Genomic DNA, 16,055 nt, shown 5'->3' on the forward strand with positions numbered 1-16,055 from the left:
CGGTGGGAGCTGCGAGTCCGCGCTGCCTGCCCTCGGCCGGCCCGCGGTGCGCTGGGACAGGCAGGGTACTGACTTTGGGTTTCGTGTGCTCTCAGTCCCTCAGAGAGACAGCCCTGTGAAATTCATGAACCAACATGCTTGGCAGAAGACCTAAAAAGAGCCCGCAGGCAAAGGGCCAGGGAGCTGCAGTTGCGAAGCAGGTAAGGAGGGCAGAGGGCCAGGGAGATGTGCTTGCAGAGCAGGTAGGGAAACCTCCTGCTCCCGCTGCTCCTCAGGGTAGGCTGGTTCAGAGCTCTGGCTGCTCTTTTCCTGCTGGAATCTCCCATGCCTTAATCAAACTGCAGGACCATGAAAAAAATTAAACTATGCGGTGCCTGTTTTCCTGCTTTCTCCTCTAACGCATTCTTCTTAGAGTAAATAGCTGATATGCAGCAGAGGGAAGCCACATGTTGTAGTGCTGTAATCTTTGCATGAGACCTCATGACTCATGCTTACAGTATTTTCTTAGCCCAGCTACTTTGGGGTTTAATAATAACTTCGGTAGCTCTGGGAAGGCTTTCCTAACATGTCTAAGAAAGCAGAAATAAGAAAACCAGAATATCAAGCAACAACTTCAGGAGCATACATGGGGGAACGATAAGTTGCTAACCAGAGACAGTTAATTTTAATTTCCCTGTGTATGTTTTTCTTGCAATAGATAGACTGATAAGCCTATGTCCCTTCCCTGTAGCTAAAAGTGAGCTTAGATGTGTCTGTGTGTTGGGGTTTTTTTCATACTGTTTACCTTTGGATATAGTTTCAGAAGCCCTGTGGAGAGAAACATGATTTAGTCTGGGGCTGACAGGTGTGAGAAGTCAGGCAGCAGTGTCAAAATTAGAAATACAACCAGGACAAAATTCTGTGTAAAATAGTAAAGAAAACCAGAGTATAGTTAGAGGTAAAGAATATGTTACAAGCTGAATGGAACTTTAGAAACCTTCAAAGGTAGAATAGAGGCAAGTAACAGGTGGAATGACTGGAGAGATATATGTATGTGTATGTGCATATATATATATACACACAGTGTGCCTTACAGCACGATGACTTTTTCTTGAAACAAATGGCTTGTTCACTTTCAAATTAACTCAGTTTAATCTCATTTTGTGCTAAGTAGTGTATCAGTTGCAATTTTTTTGTAACTTTTTTTTCTGTTGTATTAAACTTTTTTTTAACATTATTAATTTAATTGGAAAATGTGCTTTTCTGAATGGATTGAGAGACCTGGAGCTGGTGCTGCTGGATTCTGTTTTTGACTTAATTTGTCACTACACTGGGTTCACTTTGTACACTTGCAGTGTGGTAATGAACAGATCAAATGTGCTCCTGCTCCATTTTGCACGTTGAACTTGAATCTTTAGATCACCATTATAAATATTCCCTATTTAAATCTTGTCCTGACCTTCTTTCCACTCTGTCCCAGACTGCAAATACATTAGTTTTGTTCTATGGCCAGGGGATGAATAAGGCAGAGGGTGCCTGGATGATCTGCCCAGTGCCTTATGGAATGGCAAGGGCAGGATTTGGGCTAGTAAACAAGTTGCTGATGATTTTGAGTGCTGTTGCTGTAATCTCTATTTCTCAGCCATGCTTCACATTCTCCTTTGGGATTATAAAAGAGTTCAGGGAGGGACACAAAATATTTCAGGGCAGTAGCCACCAGCACCTCAATTTCTACAGGGTTAAAAGAAAAAGTTATTGCACATACTAGTTTATAAACTGAGGCAGGTTCAGCTTCTTGCAGCACTTCAGATCCTTGAGACAGGAGAAGGTTGTTAACTCTTGTAATAATGACAACTGATGTTTTTTTCTGTGCTGGAGAGAAGCTCAAGTGCTGCTTCCTTGGCCCTGTGAGGATCAATAAGCCAACAGGGGCTTGAGCTTTGGAAAAGTCTGGGGAAAGCTGCTCCACCTACCTCGTAGGATGAATCTAACTCAGTTAATTCATGTTTATAAAAAAGCTTAGCATACTTCAACTAAAATGTTTTTTTCTGGGACAGTTAGTACCTTAACCAGCAATACAAAAATTGTGATAAACTAACATTTTAGCAGAATGCCTTTTAGACTCAGACATCAAGATGTTTCTCTGTGGCATGTTTTGTGCAATTGAGTGCTAACCCCTGCTGTCGGGTTGTGTTTGCTGTTATTAATATACTCCCTGAGATGTTATCCCTGAGCTGATGATCTGTCCAGCCGGGTGGTGCAGTGTGGGCATTGCTGGGTTTTGAAGGCTGTGTTTCCCTGGGTGTGCATGTGCTTCCCGTGTGGTCATGATTTAGAAACCGAGCTAACAAGGAGTACAGAACAGTTCTGTGTATAGAAAGCTTCTTCAAGAGATAAGGGTGAAGCCTCTGCAGTGCCCACATGTCAGACCTGTTGTGTGTGAACAATGAGTGAATATTTTTTAGCTTAGCTGTCACAGGCACTGCCCTGAACTTCCCTGATGGTATCTGCTTTATGAGGCTCAGTAAAACAAACAACATTTTATTTTACCTTGTTCTGCCAGACTGTTGAATAAGCTTGATTTTTAAGAAATCATAGTTTGTGTAGAGTATTTGTGGCTTATTAAGACTTAAGTACTTTGCATCAGTTGTAAGTGCCTGGTATGCACTGTTTTGGTTACAGAAGTGGTATGACAGGGGGCTGTAAAAAAAAAAAAAAGAGCAGAATTCAGAATGCATGAAAATGTCTAAATAATCCATGCAGTGTAATGTTTTTGGGTGTCATCTTTGTTCTGACTGCAGGTTTTTTTTACTCTTCTTTATTGTTCTTTTCCCTTGGCTCCAGCTGGGGCTGTTTGTAGAGTTCAATCCTGAGGAGATGCTGTTGGGAGCAGAGGAAGGTGGGGATGATGGGGACCTGGAAGCAGAGCTGGCTGCTCTCACAGGAGCACCAGTAAAAGAAGGGAAATCGAAACCAAAGGGGAAAAGTAAGTTAAAATATTTTATTTATTGGCAACCTGGATAATTTATTAAAGTTACCTTTAATAAATTTATCCAAAGTTATTATTCATCTAAAGAATCTTTAGGTTTATCTAAAATGTTTTCTGTCACTGGTAGAAGCTGAAATTGCAACTACCCTTTCCTTTACTTTGAAAGATTTAAGTTGTTACTCCACAAAAAGGGTAAGAGGATTTTTTTTCCATGCTCTTGTAGACATAGGAAAAAGATCTCTGAGGCTCAGCCAATTTAGTGACTAAATTAAGACATGCTTGTTTAGCTTATGAAGTCCTAAAAAGGTAGCAGGTGCTGGATGATTTCTAAAGGGAAATTGGAGGGTGGGTTGTTTGTCATCTGGTTGTTCTTTTGGTTTTGTTTAAAGAATGAATTTACTGAATGATCATTATATTTTTAGTTACTTGGAGTCTGTAACCAAAATTGAATCCCATTTTTAAGAGGGAAATTCTGGAACTGATGGAATTGTTGGGAGAATCCTGTACCTTGTGTTGGGAAAATTCTGTAGCTCGTGTTGTGCGGGAGGTTAGTGTGTCTCTTGGAATGGATCGTTACTATTCCTGATATTTTAAGGATCTGTTAGCTTTGTCAGATAGTGTTTGCATGCAGCTATGCAGTGTTTCTCAGGATTGCTGGAATCTACTGTGAATCAAGGCTGCTGCTGAGAGGGACACTAGTGAGCATGCTCTGCCTCTGAGCAGATCCGTGTTTGTGGATAAACATGGATGAGCTGGCTCAGGAAACCGATCTATGAAAATAAACTTTTGTTGCGCTGGGCTTTCAGCTGGATCAGGTCCTTGGTCTGGTGTGCTCCCTGCCTGTTTGAGCTGCAGGGGAGGAGTGGCAGCAAGTGGTTGAGGTGGGACAAGGAAAATGGGACCTAGCCTGGATTCTAGGTGTGTGAGGTGCTGGAAAGGAGGGTTAGGGCACCTACAGCTTTATTTGCAACTCTACAGTAATTTGCCTGTAATGCAACACAGAGCAACAGGGAAATGAAGGATTTTTAAATATTTAGAAATAGTGACTCTATAAACACCATAGTTGATGAGAGACAGAGGAGGTGTTTCTGTCTAAAACTAAATTCTAAATAATTTCCACTTCTCCAGATTAACTCTTAGAGCTAGTAAGCACAATTGTACAAAAAGCACAATAGCAGAATTTTGGCCATTGGACACAGGTTACTCGTGGCTGAAACATGCATGTTTTGAGGGTGAACCTGCATCAGGAGCTCTTGAATTGTTGTCAACTTTTCAGGTGCTGACTTCCTTCTCACCCTGATCATATCACTTACTCGTGTTTTTTCAGTCTCTTTATTCTGAAGAGAAAAATGAAACTTCAGACAGTGCAAAATTAATGTTTACTGTGCTTTTTAAATGTATGTGTTATGGCTCATAAAATGATTTTCCAGAATAATTGGCAGCTGCTCTTTTCCTGGTAGCATTGGAAGTGTATAGATTAGAAGCTTGTGGAAGATGGACAACTGGACAGCTGGCACTGGGGACTCAGGAGAGCTGGTACATTGTAGTGGTGAGGGCAGGATGGAGAGGAAAAAGGAGGGGATACAGTAGGGACAGGGGAGAAACAGATCCTGTCTGAAAAAGGACAGAAGAAAGGGATCCAGTACAACACAAACTGGTGCTCAGTTCTTGTCTGAGCACAAGGTGCAGTAATTCCCTCCTGGATTTACATCCTAGAGCTCTGATGGGGCTGGGGAAGTGATCTCCTCCTCCAGCTTGAACATGCAGGCAGCAAAAGCTGTACCATTGCATCATCTTCAGCACAGAGATCCCTGCTCCCCGTGACTGAGAAATGCTGGCTGGGCAGCCACTTGTGTGTTTGAAATTGTGGCCTCAACTTGTGCACTGGATTAGAGCTGAACAAACCTTCTGAGGAGGCTTGATTGGATTTTTGCCTCTAATGGGGTTTTCTGGACAGCCAGTTCCTTTGGATGTGACCTGGTGTCTGAGTTGCTCATATATTTGACCCTTAGCAAAACTCTGCAACATGTTTAATATAAGCACTGAAGCACTGATAGGGTAAATCAGATTATTTGAACAGAAACAGCTTTGTACCTGGGTTAATTTTCAGCTGATACAGCAAATGCAGGGAGTGAGTGGGATCTGTTTAAATTGACTGTAAAGCTCTATCATGAAGATGTATATTTTGTGCCACTGATGAGTCACTTCCCTGTGCAGACATATGACTGTATCAGAGGCATTTCCACGGACAGCTGGGATTTGTGTGCAAACAACTTCACCTTTGAGAGTGTGTGGGGGAAGTTGATAGTTTAGGAAGATGTGGTTGGCATAGCATGAAGCAGAGATGAGAACTCAGCAAGGAGAAGTTAAGTAGAGTTTTCAGGATGAAGACCAGAAGCAAACTTGCAAAATGAAGGAGCCAAGAAAGATTTGGAAAAGGCAAAATCTCATGGGCATTAGAGAGCAGGGCAGAAAATGTGCAAGTGTCTTGCTGCCTGCCCTGACTGTTACTCTCAGAAACACTACTATTGCTTTTCCTGGATGCTGACTTCCCCAGTCTGACCTTTATCCATGAATATACTGCATTTACCTATGAACTTGTCTGATAAAGGTGACACAAGAGGGGAAGTCACTGCTCTCTTTAGCTGGTAACAACTCCTTCAGGATTTATATCCAGTGACTGCATGAACTGTTACTTATGGTTTATGGCTCCTTGTGCTTTGCTTTTACAGCTCCTCTGCCCATGGATCATATTGAAAAGATGGCTGCAGAGTGTATGAAGGACCTGAATGAAGATGAGGAGGAAGATGCAGATGATGAAGACTTGGAGAAAGATACAGACCTGTTGGTATGCATAACTGTTAGCAATAAGTTTTAGTATGTATTTTTTGTATTTTTTTTAAACAGAACTGCATTTTGCAAAAATGTTTGTTAGCTTTGTGGTGAGAAGCTAAAATATTGCAAAAGCATTATGTTAGATACAAGTCTTTGCAGGATTCAACCCCCTGCACACCAGAGCAAGAGAGTTTCCTAACTAACATTCTTGTGTGTGAGGGTCTTAGAGAAGTGGGAGAACAGCAGGAATCCCACTCTGTGACAGCTGGTGAAATACAGCCAGGGAGATTCTCCTTAAAGTTATTGCTGTCACAATTTTGCTATTGCTTCAAGTAGTACTTGGCCTGAGAGATTGTCTCCCAAGAAATTCTTGGTAATTTCAGTGAGTAATCTAATTGGCAGGATTTGAGGAAAGATGTTAAAGAGTGGTTTGGACTGCCATTGTTAGTAGATGCTTTTTGGGAATTTCAGATTTAGGTTTGCATGATCTCTGTAAAAGCACTTCTCTGAACTTCTCCAGCTTCAGATCTCCAGCCACAAATTTGTGTGATGATCTTGAGCTGCAGTGTGGCTTTTCAGTGGCATCTGGAACCAGTTTCATTTAAAAATAAAAAATAAAATTAAATTTAAAAAAAGGCTGGGATATAAGATCTTTAGACTCTTCACTTGGGTTCAAGATCCAGCCAAAGATTTGGGAACTTGAGATTTTTTATTTTTGTCTTTTGAGAACATAGAAAATTTTGAGGAAAAGCCTTTTGTTGGCATTTACTTTTACTTTAGGCAGAATTGCAAGAAGTTCTGGGGGAGGAAGGTGAGACAGGAAGCTGTGAGGATGAACTGATAGCAACAGAGCCATCCCCAACTGAACCAGAGGATGAACAACCTGAGCTGCAGTCACAGGTAGGAATGAGCTTCGTGTTCCTCACAGTTTTGCTGAATCACTGTTGTCATGCTGGTATGAGGATCACAAACAGGGATCTTAGACAGGTCTCCTGTCTTCCAAGAAAGGGAAAATTGCATTGTTGCTGTCTTCTCTGTGGAAACCAATGCTGTTAGTCCTCATGCAGTCAAATCCTTTATTCTATTACTGCATGTTTTTGTTGTGTGCTGCAGATTCCAGTGCCCCTGTACATTGGGCCCATTAGTAAATGAGACTGAGAGAGTTTCTGTAGAGATAATGGCAATAATTACATCAGTAGCCATCTGTAGGGTCTCTAGCTGTGGAGAGTTTGAGAGTAGCTACTCATAACTTTGCTTAGGCTGCTTTTGTCACTGAACTAATTCCAGGCTGTAGGAGGAGGAAAAAGAGCTCTTGTTGCAGAAGCAGGTTGAAGGCCAGAAGGGAGCAAACTAGCATATTTTAAAAATAAGAAAGGAAAAAAATCAGGATTTGTGCCAAAATACCCCTTCACACCCTCTGTTGTGCGTGTTTGAGAGACTTCACTGTTCTCTTCACCTACTCACTGACCACATGGCTCCAATTACCCTGTGACTGTGAGTTTTCCAGATGTCTCCACCCATTCTTCTCTATGATGCCTTTGAGGGAAAGCCCAGAGGTGGATCCAGGGTCCATTAGTGCCACACAAACACTCCTCTGTTTTAGGGCTATTCCTTCCTTGCGCGCCCAGTTCTCGGGAGCGGGTGTGGGACAGGAGTATTTGTATTTCAGTGCTCTGGGAAAACTTGTGTAGCTGGATGAAATAAGTTTTCTTGACTTGTTTTATTGTTTTTTCTGAGACCTCCTCACTTCCTGCTGTTACCAGTGAGCTACAGCAGACCCTGGAGAGGAGAATTGCTGACTACAGGACAGCGATTTCCAACGCCAGGGAGTCGGGTGAGGGGGCCAAAATCCGCCGCTACGAGAGAGGCCTGAAGGTGAGTTGGCTTCACCAGGTGTGTGAGTGAGGGGGAGGTAAAGGCAGTTCTCTGAAATGTAATCTTTCCAGGTGCATGAATTTGTGGTCTTTTCCAGGGGTGTGAATTTGTTGAAGGGGGAGAGGGATTTTGATATGCCTTGTGTTACTTTAAAAGCATTTGTTGTTTCTTACTACCAACCTGATACAGCAAATACACAGATAAGGTGTAACTTCAGCTGCCTTTTGTGCATGAGCTTTGTTGCTGTTGAATGTGGGTAGTGGTAGCTGTGGGCAGGATTTGTGGTACATGCTGGATTTAAACCCACCAGTTGGGATTTGGATTGGACCTGTGGTGACTGTTCAGTGTTACCTTAAAGCAAAGTTCAGGAGCTTTCCTAGGACATACACATTCCAGTTCATCCCTGTTGCCTTTCCTTGGGTACTAACCTTCTGCTCAGTTCTGTGAGACAGAGGGAAGGGGTGCCTTTCCCTGAGTGTCTTGACCATGCTTGAAAATGAATAGAACGGGATTTCTCATTCAGACAATTAAAAGCTGCAGCACAGAGCAGTTCCCCAGCCTTGCCTGGTTTCTGGCAGGTGGCGTGCTTGCAGTGAGTTGTGGTGCCTGGTGATTACTGCTGTGCAGGGCCTGGATTTCCCTGTTTGCTTTCATCTGCTCCCCTGCATCACCTCAGGCAGCAGCTCTGTCTTGTTGAGCAAAGCTTTGTAGCTCAGAGCTGTGCTCTGAGAGAAGGATGTCATGGCTCACTAGATACCAGGTGTCTTGTGGTACAAGAGGAACAACTCAGGCCAAACCCAGGGGAGGAAATGCCCAAGAAAAATGTCCCTGTGTATCCCCTGCCTGCCAGCTCTGAAAGGAATGTGCACGAAACCACCTGACCTTTCAGAGAGCAAGAGGAATGGGCAAGGCAGCTATTTTGTCCGGTAATGAAGCTTAGTGTGCTGTTTGCCACTTCCTTTATTTTTCAGGGAAGGGGAGTTTCCCTGTGCCTAAGCATTGTAACCAAGCATAATAGACTAGATCTCACTTCACAGGTCAGAGTTCCTTAATTAGCACAATGATATGCCATCAAATGGTGTAGAGTTCTCTCTTGTACGTAGTTCTTGGAACCATGAACTTTAAGCTTAATGTTTAATTCCATTTCCAGTCAGTCTGTCATCCCCCACGTGTGTGGGTTGCTGTACTGGTCTGAACCCCAATCTCACAGCCAGTTTAAAGTATCTCTGCCAGTTACTTAATAGGTCAAACAATGTCATGGCTGACCAAAAATAGCAGTGATTCTGGCACTGATGGGATTTCGTCGTCGTTGTCTTTCTGTGCTTCTGTTTCAGTTTCTGTGGACATGCAAGAAGTAAAACTTGTTTTGGATTCAAGTTCATGGTGATCTTTTGTCTGAACCTTAAATTAAATTTAAAAAATAAAAATACTGTGGGAGGTAATATTTTGGGGGGGAAGGGTTTTCAGAAAAGGAGCAGCAGTTAACCCCAGTTGCAAACGGGGAGATCTTCTTACCCTGGGTCACCAGCCAAAGCTCCATTTCCTTTGTTAGTATTTAATGGATTTTTTCCTTGCATTAAATGGGTTTCCTTCACTAAATCCACATAGGCAGTGACCTTTCAGAGCAGTGTGTTTCATTTTGTTTTAAAGACATAAAATCCTTCTGCAGTTGGTATGAACAGCTTCCTTGATGACTTTCTGTGATAAACTTGATTGGGTCACATCCAGTAGTTCTGGGTATTGAAGTACTTGAATTTATGTAGTTTGTGTAGCAAATCCTTTGCATTGTGTGGCTCTGATATAACTGGACACCTTTCTCTGGTGCTGAAGTTGGCCTTGCAGAAAAACAGGGGGCTGAAGGGCAGCAATCTGTAGTGTGTAACAGATCCCATCACATATAAGGGAATTAATTTTTGTTTTAGTGATTTTATGCTAGTAATGTGTTTGATGGAAGTGCCTATTGTTGTTCCATCTCTGTCAGACACTGGAAACCATGCTGGCTGCAGTGAAGAAAGGCAAAAAAATCAATGAGGAAGAAATGCCACCTCCTGTTGCAACAGGAAAGAGTTCTTACATATCTCAAGCCACAGGAGTGGAACCAGAGAATTCAGGAGATTCCCCAGAGTGTGCTGCAGATGATGAGCAGCAGAGCTCTCCTGAGGCAGTGGAGCAGCTGGAATCAGAGTCTCTACAAGGTCGTGCTGCCACTTATCCTGCTGTGGAAACAGGTACTGTGACCTGAGAGGAGAAGCAGTTGCAACACTGTTTAGTGCTACCTCTTCCCTAATGTTTGTGTTGTGTAGCAAAGCACTGCTTGTGTTGGAGCTTCCCTGCTGAACGTCTCAGAGCTCTCCATGGAGTGCTGAATTTCTGGCAGTGGAATCAGTTGTTATTGCAGAGCTCTTATATGCATGGTATCAGTACCCTTAACTTTTCCTGTGCTACAGTTTCTCCTTCAGTATTTGACATGTGGAATTCCAACCTTTGAATAGTTTTGAGATATTGACTGAAAGACCTTCTATTTTTTTTTTTTTAATTGGAAAAGTGGAACTGTTAGGTCTGGTAGGACCTCTGACTGGAGGAAGAAGAATATCTGTAAAATGCCTGATTCAGATGTGGGTTGGCATAGATGGGCACAGCAAGGGGTGCACATCTGGGGTGCTCTGTGTGTCTCAGCATTGTTCCATCCTCACAGATCTCCAGCGCAGCAGCACACGAGCAATGCTGCTCATGAGGCAGAAGGAGTACAAATTAGCAGCCCTAAAAGCCAAGCAGCAAGGGGACCTGGAGAGAGCAAAGGAATACATGAGGGCAGGCAAGGTATGCACACAGAAAATCCTGAATGCTGAACATCCTCTCTGCTGTACCCCCAGGCATCACGTGGCAGATACTAATTGTGGCAGCTGGCAAGTCTTGGACATACTCGAATAAATCTTATGTTTGTTTTTTTACTGCATTAGAAATTTAATGTGGTCTTGGAAGCTTTGGACAGCGGACAGCCAATAGACCTCCAGAATATGCCCCCATCTCCTCAGGGTAAGGTTTGTCTTAAGGAAACCTTTTCAGAAGTCTCTGTACTGTAATGGAGTGATTCTGCTTTTGATTGCACAACTATAAAAAGAACTGAAGATCATTTAGGTCTAAGGCTTTCTGCATATCCACATTCTAATCAAGGCCAATGATGGAAAATGAGGTATGATTACTTATATTGAAGTTACTCTGTGAATTACAGGTTCAAGTAAGTGTTGATGTCTAATATTCCTGGTTTTGTAACTTTAGATCATAGCCACTATTTGAAGTGGAAAGGAAAGAAGGATAATGGCACATTCTTAAAGTAATATTTGATAGTGTTATGTGTTTAAACAGAAGTTCATCACATCCAAATTGAGAAATTAATGAAGAGATTGCAGTGCAGTAAAGTCTAATTTTTTAAAGAAAGTTACCAATATTAAAGATACCTTACTCCTAGTAAGAGAGAGTTTGGGGTTTTTTTAAGTAGATACCATATCCTCACTGGTTAATACTTGGTCTGTGCAGCCCAGTGTTTAAACAATCTCCTTTAGTAGATTGTTTTATTCTAACAAACTAAATGACAGATTATTTCAGTAAATCATGAGATTCATGACACAAGTTATAAACTGATCATTAAATGGCATTACAGAGAAACTTCACCAAGCACATAATCTTGCAATACTTTTGCAGCAAATAATATTTAGTTTTCTGAAATACCTACTGTTATACAATGCCAGAAACTGGAGTTTCTGAATTGGTGGTATTAGTTTCTTCCCTTTTCCAGGACATCTTTTGTTACTAGGATATTTTAGTCAATTAGCAGTCTTGTTCACTCTTTCCATCTGCCAAGATAAGAAGTTATATTCTGGGGAGAGAATTCTTAGAATACTTGAACTGTTTTTACTTTTTTTTCCTCTTCAAGCAGCCCTAACCTAAATTAAATCAGCATTGGAGATTTTCTGTTATAAAGCATTTGCTCTGAATAGTGGGAACCTTAGACTTAACTAGCCATGGAGATACTGTTTTGAAGCCAAAAAGCTTTCAGGAAGTTGATGTGATCAAATTGATGGGTTTCTGAGTATCATGTCTTGACTTGCTCTCCATGGAACACACTGTGAAACTTCCTGCTTTCCTTGCTTTGCAGATCTTGAAAGTTTAGGAAATGTACAAGATGCATCCAAGCAAAAGGTACCGTCTCGAGTGGGAAGTTCCCAGGATCTTGCAACAGCTGAACCTCAGTCCAAAGAAGCTTCAGGTAGGACTTTTGGATTTTTGTAGCAAGTTGTGGAAGTAATACTTAAAGTGGGAAGGCACTTTAAGGTCTGCCATGTCCCACTGAGCTGCAGCAGGATTGAGTAAAGCTGCCTAATGTTCCTGAGTATTGTTTGCTGCTGATACCATCTGTACTTTTATTCTGGATCAGTAGTGGAAATAAAGGTTAATGAACTTCCTTTAGAACAAAGGTGTTCATAATAAAACTTCCCAGTGATGGTTTTGTCACTGCAGAAAGTGAGGAAGGGGGAGTAAAAAGGCAGCTTGTATGTTTTGAAATCTTCATGATATAGCATTTCATTGTCTGTCTCATTCCAAGATTCCCTGCAGCAGCCAAAAACGGTGCTGGAGGCGCTGCAGCAGCGGCTGGACAAGTACAAATCAGCAGCAGCACAGGCCAGAGCGAGCGGGGATGAGCGGAAGGGCAGGATGCACGACAGGATTGCCAAGGTAAAGCCAGAGTTGTGGCTGTTTGTGTCCAGCAAAGGCAGTTGAACTAGTTCTCTTGCTGAAGACTTTTTCAAGGCTGAAATAATTTGTGTATTGTCCTTCTGTTTGAAAAGAGGTCCAGTAGGGAAGCTGGAAAGCATTTGGAGAAAGACAGAGAGACAATGCGTGTATTGTAGCAAAACACTGAGTCTTCTACAGTGTTTGTGCTGGTTAAATACAAATGATTGCTAATTTATAGTCAACTCCACTGTATGTCTTCCTGATTGCAGCAATACCAGGATGCCATAAGAGCCCATAAGGCAGGGAGAAAAGTGAATTTTTCTGAGCTACCTGTTCCTCCTGGTAAGTGTGAACATAAAATGCCCTAATACCTAAACTTTTGCATACCTTCTGGGCTCAGAAGGGGTTTGCAGATATTGCCTCCTCATCCTGTGGGACATCTCCTTCTTTTTCTCAGTGAGTAGGGTGGCCTTGCTGTTTGATGGTACGTGAAACTGCTTACTGATGTACTCCCAAACACTGACACTGGTGAATATTCCTGCCTATTGACCTTCTGGAGACACTGTCCTGTTTATCTTCTTTAGAACACAAGAGTACTGTGTCTGTAAAAGTTTGGGCAAGCTCAGCTGTGAATGCTCTACCTCTGATTTGCATGATACCATTTCTCCCCTAGGAAGCATCTTTGCTTTTAGGTTGTACCCAATGCATTCTTCTACAAGATACACTTGGCCCTGCAAAGCCATGCCTGGATTTTTTAAGTTAGAACAGACACGGACCTTGTGGCATTTTTGTCACTGTCAGATGTTGCAGTGGCAGCACTGCAGTGGTGGGAAGGTGGGCAGTGCCAGCTCTGTTGGGTCATGGACTGCTTTGAAGGTTCCCTGCTTAGAGCTGACCATGAAAGGGCATTTAGCATGTCTTATTCTGGAACATAATCCCTTTTTTGGTAAACACCAGTTTCTGTAAGAGTGAGGTACTCCATACTCCATATTTACACCTCTGGAAACATGGAGAACTCCTCCATTTCCTTACATATGAGCTGCATGTTTTCAGCCATCATTTAGAGGCCATAGGATTTACACTGAGACAACCCTCAGGCAGCCACTGAACCAGAAGTCAATTGTCCTGGGCTGGCAGTGCCTTTCATTGCATCTGGGTGGTGACAAGTACCAGCCCTGTCATCCTTGGAGACAGAAATGCTGCTGAGTAATGGATTGAATGTCACAGGGGGCAGCAGCACAGGATTCTGTGTTCTGCCTGCCTGAGTACCTCAGACTTGTGCTGTCCCCAGAGCAGCCATCTCCAGGTTTAGAAGCAGTTTAGTCATTATTTCTTAACACTTCTCATGAGACTGGCAGCAAGAATGTCCGCTACACATTAAATGAGAGAAATCTGAAGACATTTTATTGTAGGGACTTTGAATGTCTCTTGTTTGAAGCTGACACTAAACTGGTTATGTGGGAGTTTATCTTCTTCCCATCCTTAAAAGAATAATAAAACAATGAAAATAATTATTCTTCATACACTTTGCATTTAACTACTTCGATTCTGTTTTACTTTGCAACCTCTGCATTGCAGTAGCTTTTCAGCAGAAGCTGAGTGTTACCCATCTGTCAGCACTGGATTGTTTGTTACTTCGGGGGTGGCACTAATTTTCTGCTGGACTCTCTACCTGCTAAGGTGAGGCAGCAGTGAGAGGGGGAAAAAACGAGACTAAATTCTTTGCTGGTTCTGGGGACATCTTTACTACTGAAGTCTTGAGGTTGTGAGGTTCCTTGGCTGGCTGCCAGTTGCTAAGCTTGGAAAACTGCTCTGTTATTGCATCATTTTACTCTATCCCTTTAAGCCTGAGTTTCTGGAGATATCTGATCTTAAGCCCACCACTCAGACTTTGTCTAGCAAGGCTTTGTGGCCTTGACCTCACTCTGGTTACACTGAATTCCAATATATATTAGATAATAGGTATTTGGATAGAAATAGTTTTACAGAAAACAAGAAATATGAAAGACATAGTGTAGGTCATATGCAACTCTCTACTTCTGTATTCCTTTCCTATCCAGGGTTTCCCCCTCTTCCTGGTGTTGCAGCAACAGATGGTGGCAGCACAATAGCCGCTGTTCTGGAAAGTGCCAGCAAACTGGCAAACATGGAGGAGAACGATGAAGAGGAGGAGGTCAGTATTTCCTAGTAGGATATGTAAAAGTTGAAATGCTGTGTCTTGTGGCAGCAGACACGAGGCTGTTTGATTTCCAGGGAAGGGTACTGAGATGAAATACATTTCCCAAAAGTCTGAAGAGTACAGGATCTCAGTAGTAATTGCAGTTTGCATTGTGTTGTAGGGGACACAAGAGAGGTGAGATGTTGTTACAGTCAGTACCCTCAGAGTCTGAGTCCAGGGTTTGACTCTTCCGTAGCTGTCTTGTATGTGGGTTTTATTTTCAAAGCAAACACTTCAGATCCCCTCCACCCCTTTACATTGTTCTAAAGTACTTAAATCTGTGCTTTTATCCTGCATCCCAGTAGCTTCCCATGTTTGTTCTTCCCCAGGATGTTCAACACTTACTGCTTTTTGTCAGGCTGCACCAGCCTTTAGACTTCGGTTTGATTTCTTTCTCTCTCTAGATTTGGTTGACAATTGTTTGTGCTTTCACCTCGAGTAGCTTTTAATGGAGAGAATTCCTGGATGATTTTTTTTCTGCATGGAGCTGCTTTTTTAAAAATCACCACCAATGTTGTTCAACATTATTTTTATTCTGTCTGTGGTGGAGTTTTGATGCTTGCTTAGGTCAGCTACCTCCAGAAGCTAAAATTTGCTTCTGGAATGCTATGCTCCCCTCAAAGGGATACCAGAAGGCTGATACAGTGATAGCCACGGTTGTTGATGCTTGGGGTGCTGTCCTCAGCTCTGGAATAGATTTTATGTGTTTAATGTGAAATTCTCCTTGTTTTGTCAGAGTGAACCTCTGCCCCAGGCCCCAGTGGCCAAGAAGCCTGCCCAGCTGCCTGGGAAGCCCACTCAGGTTGTGAAGCCCATTCCAGTGTCTGCTGCAGCTGAGGAGAGCTCCCCTGAGCACCTGAAACGAGCTGCATCACCCTCCACCCTGGACAAGGCAGAGTCCCTGGATCATCTCCCTCCAGCTGGTAAGGTGAAGGGATCACCATTCCCAGTGATCCACATGCAGGTTGTTTGCTGTAGTTCAGTTTAATACCTTGGTAAAGACTTTTTCATTATAGTTTAGGTATGAACCTGTGAGTATGTGGCATAGATTTCCTCTGACAGGAGCCCCAGTATGTACATCTGCTGGAGGGCAGATCCAGACCAGCCATGCAGCTTTATTTCACAGAGATAGCATGTGTAATTATATGGGTGATTGAGTTTTTAATTAATTTTGATGTAACAAGTGTATCGATTCATAATGTTTAACTTGCTCACAGTAGAACTCTGCATATACTCTCATTAAAGGGCTGCCAGTGTGAATTATTCATTGATCCAGTGGAGCTCCCTGCATCACACACTGCCTTCTGCCTGCTGCTTCATCCCAGGATCTCACACTGGCAGTGCTTCATCAATCACTGGTCTGCCTGTTGCTGAGGTCACTGAGCAGTTGTCTGCACAAGATTAATTGTACAGATAGTAAGGGAC

General features: G+C 42.6%; 1 protein-coding gene across 1 annotated transcript in view; it reads left to right on the forward strand.

Annotated features, from left to right (window-relative positions):
• The first annotated feature begins 32 nt into the window (after positions 1–32).
• Positions 33–16,055, forward strand: part of CC2D1B (coiled-coil and C2 domain containing 1B) — a 28,374-nt gene continuing 12,351 nt past the window's right edge. The window contains exons 1-13 of the mRNA XM_018072209.2: positions 33–200; positions 2,824–2,965; positions 5,701–5,816; positions 6,584–6,703; positions 7,541–7,678; positions 9,660–9,906; positions 10,374–10,498; positions 10,639–10,714; positions 11,835–11,945; positions 12,282–12,412; positions 12,682–12,754; positions 14,473–14,585; positions 15,367–15,553. Of these exons, the coding sequence (XP_017927698.2) occupies positions 135–200; positions 2,824–2,965; positions 5,701–5,816; positions 6,584–6,703; positions 7,541–7,678; positions 9,660–9,906; positions 10,374–10,498; positions 10,639–10,714; positions 11,835–11,945; positions 12,282–12,412; positions 12,682–12,754; positions 14,473–14,585; positions 15,367–15,553 (1,645 nt within the window). The 5' untranslated portion in view covers positions 33–134. The remainder of the gene's footprint in view (positions 201–2,823; positions 2,966–5,700; positions 5,817–6,583; positions 6,704–7,540; positions 7,679–9,659; positions 9,907–10,373; positions 10,499–10,638; positions 10,715–11,834; positions 11,946–12,281; positions 12,413–12,681; positions 12,755–14,472; positions 14,586–15,366; positions 15,554–16,055) is intronic.

Source organism: Manacus vitellinus, unplaced genomic scaffold, assembly GCF_001715985.3.
Source record: "Manacus vitellinus isolate BGI_N305 unplaced genomic scaffold, ASM171598v3 scaffold_21_pilon, whole genome shotgun sequence".
NCBI classification, from domain to species: domain Eukaryota; kingdom Metazoa; phylum Chordata; class Aves; order Passeriformes; family Pipridae; genus Manacus; species Manacus vitellinus.